General features: G+C 42.1%; 1 protein-coding gene across 2 annotated transcripts; it reads right to left on the bottom strand.

The window, feature by feature from the left end:
* Nucleotides 1-437: 437 nt before the first annotated feature.
* Nucleotides 438-4,084, bottom strand: LOC108998574 (low-temperature-induced 65 kDa protein-like). Of its 2 annotated transcripts, XM_035694965.1 has the most exons (6): nt 3,963-4,073; nt 3,637-3,870; nt 2,825-3,235; nt 2,362-2,642; nt 927-2,163; nt 438-712 (listed from the first exon to the last, which is right to left on the bottom strand). In XM_035694965.1, the coding sequence occupies exons 1-6, from the start codon at nt 3,985-3,987 to the stop codon at nt 624-626; spliced, it is 2,277 nt and encodes a 758-aa protein (XP_035550858.1). In that variant the 5' UTR covers nt 3,988-4,073; the 3' UTR covers nt 438-623. The 2 variants fall into 2 exon arrangements, with proteins under 2 accessions (XP_035550858.1, XP_035550854.1); XM_035694961.1 differs by having other exon boundaries at nt 927-2,642; nt 3,963-4,084.
* Between the last annotated feature and the right edge of the window lie 854 nt (nt 4,085-4,938).

Here is a 4,938-nt window from a genome sequence, read left to right as displayed (position 1 = left end):
AGTAATATCAGTATAATATGTCTCGAGGATGAACAAAAGTGAGGAACTAGCGCCGTCTAAAACTTGAGAATTCAAACTTGCCTAAACTGAATAAACCAATAACTAGCTGATGAGGAACTTGATTAAGTTCGAAGAATGCATTATAGTTGAGGGATATGTAAATAGTATCTCCAAAACCTCTTTTTAAGAAGTAGAGATAGAAAATTACTATAAGACAGTAATTAAAAGGAATTATAAGTAGCAACATATCTAGAAAAGAAACCTCACACATTAGTGTCTATGTATGTTTCTGTTGATCGGTATAAAACAATCTACGTTAGTTTTATTATTCTGAACTAAACGGTGAATTGGGCTAAATACACTTGGATTCCAGCAGCTTAGATCAATTTATTTATCAGAGAAGATATTAGCTTCAGAATTACACGTACAAAAGCACCTTAAATCAATTTATATTTGCATAGATGTGGAAATATAGTTACAAGCATCTTCCATGAACTTAAGTCTCACTACATATTATTACACACACCAGCAGCAGAAAATCTCATGCCTTACTGTTTTATTCACAACATCAAACCACGCATTTGAATGTAGAACAGACTTGAAAAAGGATCCAACTCTTCTGATCAAATCTCCTTGAGTCTTTTTCCCTCATCTGCTGTGGGGCTACTGTTTCCTCCATCTCCATTAGCAGAACGGGAAATAACCTCATCGCCTGCAAAGACACAGGATCAGGAGGAAATATAATTATTCCTAGATTGGACACACCCAGAATATTACTAAACGCCAGCAATTTTTCTGTTTGAGTACTTCAATTTAGACAAGACACAAAAGGCAGTAAAACTTCGATGACCTAAATCCTCACGAGTGCAGATGCAGTACTTTGTTACCAAACCTAGAAAACCATAAAAGAAAGCTTAGAAAATTACCATACGAGGAACCATCATGGGGTTGTGGAGAAACTTGGGGCTGAGATTCTCCCCCAAGCCCAAACCATGAACCGACAGCACCTTTAAACTTATCCACCACACCCTTCTCCTGGCTATTATTTACGTCGCTCGATTGCATCCCTTGGCAAGAATTGTCTTCCTTAGTGCCCAACTGCCTTGCCACCTCCTCTGACTCGGTCACCTTGCCCATAGGCCGCATCTCTCCTTCCCCTGGCTTTTCGTTGGGCTTGTGTAAAGTATCCGAGATCACCTCAGCTAACGCCCTGTCCTCATCGCCAGGCCTGGACTTCTCCATAAAATAGTCTTTCACTGACACTCCTTTGTCTTGTCCTTTAACGTCCGAACTCCGGGATTCATTGCCAATACCAAGGTCAGTGTCAGTAATGCCAGTGCCATGCACTTTTGAAGCAGGCTTTTCGTATACTGGGTTTTGGTTCTCAGTCTCCGTCGCAGCAATTTTCTTCCCATATTCCGCTGGTGAAGACTTGGCATTATCTCCACTCTGGCGGACTTCAGTCCCGGATGTCATATCCTTATCTCCGTATCCAAGCTTTGAAGCAACAGCATTCTTCGCAGATATTGCTTTGTCAGCAATGGTGGATGTGGCAGGCGAGACTTCCTCAGTGGAACTCCTCTGGTTCATTGGCTCCTCAGATATATCGCGCGAGTCATCCGGCAGTTTTGTTTTCGTAGTAGGTGAGTCATCGTCTGGTCCAGTTGGTTTTGGCTTCGGTTCACCGTATCCGATCTTTGAAGCAACAGCATTCTTCGCAAAGATTGCTTTGTCAGCAATGGTGGATGTGGCAGGTGAGACTTTCTCAGTGGAACTCCTCTGGTTCATTGGCTCCTCAGATATATCGCGCGAGTCATCCGGCAGTTTTGTTTTCGTAGTAGGTGAGTCATCGTCTGGTCCAGTTTGTTTTTTTGGACTCTGTTCACCGTATCCGATCTTTGAAGCAACAGCATTCTTCGCAGAGATTGCTTTGTCAAAAATGGTAGATGTGGCAGGTGAGACTTCCTCAGTAGAACTCCTCTGGTTCATTGGCTCCTCAGATATATCGCGCGAGTCACCGGGCAGTTTTGTTTTCGTAGTAGGTGAGTCATCGTCTGGTCCAGTTGGTTTTGGACTCTGTTCACCGTATCCGATCTTTGAAGCAACAACATTCTTCGCAGAGATTGCTTTGTCAAAAATGGTGGATGTGGCAGGTGAGACTTCCTCAGTGGAAGTCCTCTGGTTCATTGGCTCCTCAGATATATCGCGAGAGCCATCCGGCAGTTTTGTTATCGTAGTAGGTGAGTTATCGTCTGGTCCAGTTGGTTTTGGCTTCGGTTCACCGTATCCGATCTTTGAAGCAACAGCATTCTTCGCAGAGATTGCTTTGTCAAAAATGGTGGATGTGGCAGGTGAGACTTCCTCAGTGGAACTCCTCTGGTTCATTGGCTCAGAGTCACCGGGCAGTTTGGTGGCGTCAAAACTATGCGGGAGTTGAGATTTGTCTCGGACGATTTTGACCTCCGGAGGAACTGTCTCTGGAGAGAACTGGTCAGGGCTCCTGGTAGGTGATTTGGTAGACTGTTGTCTTATCGTAGTAGGTGAGTTATCGTCTGGTCCAGTTGGTTTTGGACTCTGTTCATCGTGTACTTTCATTTTTTCAAACGACTGAAGAATTGGGTCGATTCCTGCCTCCTCTCCGCCTGGTGCATTTTGCATAATTCAGTAAGATGAGAACTAAAAACTCGATTGAGTTCCTAAGACTACATAGAACATAAATACTTTCGGAATTTAAAGACAAATCTGTGGAGACCATATCATATCAATCAAATAAACGAGCAAGCCTGTTAATGCAACTATTGCAGTATAGAAAAAGTGGCCTGACCTGTGCCCTTGGGATCAGTGACTTTGGTCCGATAATTTGCAGGATTGTGGGGTTCAGATCTGTCCTTAGGCGCGTGACGATCCTCCTCCAAGCCCATCGGTCTTTCCAAATTGACTTTAGGTTGTCCCGTACCTCCTCGTTCGCCAAGAAGAGAGGTTTTAGTTGGGTCAGTGGCTTTAGTCCCATAATCTCCAGGTGGACGTGATACAGGAGTATTTTGCGGCGCGTGAGGTTTTTCCCCACTGACTATTGGGTTTCCAAATTTGGAAATGGGTTGATCTGTATTTGGCTCAATGCCCTTAATTGGCTTGATTATTTTGCTCTCGTGTCTCTCTCCTGGGGATGGAGCGTCTTCCCTCGTGGCTCCTAACCTCCCAAAATCGAGCTTGGATTTCCCTGAATTCTCAGTCTCTACAGGGATAGCACTCCTATTAGCAACAAACTCAAATTCTGCAAATAAAAAATCTATTTTTGCAACATTTATGAATAACAGAAATTTGTTTTACTGATTAATTCATTCCATAGAAATTAGAACATGCAAGTGCAGACTTTGTTAGCAAGTATTCTACTATATCAGACACCACCAAGGATCGATCGATCGCTCCGATAATCATTATGAGAATTGAGAAGACTAGTTGCGTCAATTCATGCAAGGTTCATACAAAATCCTACGTGCATATATACCATCCAAATTCCATATATCAAATGAAACGATCTATGACAAATTAGATCGGCAAGAAACAACAGACAAATCAAGTCGATCAACCATGGTAAGTTAATTGCATCTAATTAAGTATGCAAAAGAAATATACCTGTTCGGGGATGAACTTCGGGATCCTCAACCATTTCCTCATCCTCATCATCTTCCTTATCTAGATCATGATCATCAGGGATAAGGCGCTCGTCAGGATGATTTTCATGATGATCTTGGTCGGGACCTTGGCCATGCTTCTTGAGCGTATCCTTCATTCTCTTCGCCTTTGCCTTTACCTTCTTAAACATCGACGTCTTCTCATGGGGGTGCTCATCTTCACGACCTTCCGCTGCTGCAGAACCGAACACACACAGTCACGCGCACAAAAACCGAGCACACAGATGTTACATGCATGTTTACTTCCAAGAAAAAAAAGGAACTTACAAGGATGTTCTGTTCGTGAATCCATAATTAAAAAAAAAAAAAAAAAAAACTGCAATATCCAGAGAAAATGAAACGCTTGGTCGTTACGATGACTGTCACAATAAACAAGAGAGTGCAAGTAAGGAGTTAAAAAAAAAAAAAGTCGGAAGGTTTATATATAGAGGGAGCCAAGACACAGCAGTTTGCCACCTTCGCATGAATGTGGCGCTTTCAGGTGAGGACACGTGTTAACACACCGACATGTCTCCTATATGTGACACGTATGACATGAATACAAGTAAACGTGTCAGAAAATTGTGTGGTAAAAATTCTCTCTTTTTTTATTTGTTTGTTGTGGATGATCTTATCAGAGCGCATGGAATAACTCAAGACAGTTGTGCGATTATGCTTTGGCAATCAATGGGTCCCATACGGAGTTGTACGTTTAGGCTTCTGAGAACCAAGCGTCAACGAAGCATACATAGACCAATCGGATCTGTTTACTGTTTAGTAGACTATCTCGTCATCTATCTCCTGTGAAAGATATTAACGAAGTGATAATATCTTTGTTGGTTGTTAAGAATAATATCTTTATTAACAGTACGACATTCGTGATAATATCTTTGTCGGTATTTGTTAATATCTTAATTAACAGTACGACATTCGACACATCTGTCGGTATTTGTAGGCAAAAATATCTTTCTCAAGAGATAGATGGCGAAGTGATAATTCTACTAAACAGTAAACACAACTTTCTGACAAGTTTACTAGTATTCATGTCATGCGTGTCACATATAGGAGACGTGTCGGTGGTGTTACACGTGTCCTCACATGTAAATGGGTGAGGATTTTACTAACTTTGAAATTTGCATTCGGGAATTTTGAATTGTAATTTGGCTTGTGTTATGCCACGGGAATCTTGGCTAGGGTTTCTTAGGATTAGATTTGGGTTGCTAAGTGTTTAGGTCTCCTTGCCCCTTGGGAAGGAAGTGGCCGA

This window comes from Juglans regia, chromosome 1 (genome assembly GCF_001411555.2).
Source record: "Juglans regia cultivar Chandler chromosome 1, Walnut 2.0, whole genome shotgun sequence".
Lineage (NCBI taxonomy): Eukaryota > Viridiplantae > Streptophyta > Magnoliopsida > Fagales > Juglandaceae > Juglans > Juglans regia.
The sequence above is the reverse complement of the archived record's forward strand: the minus strand, read 5'-3'. Positions and strand labels throughout refer to the sequence as shown.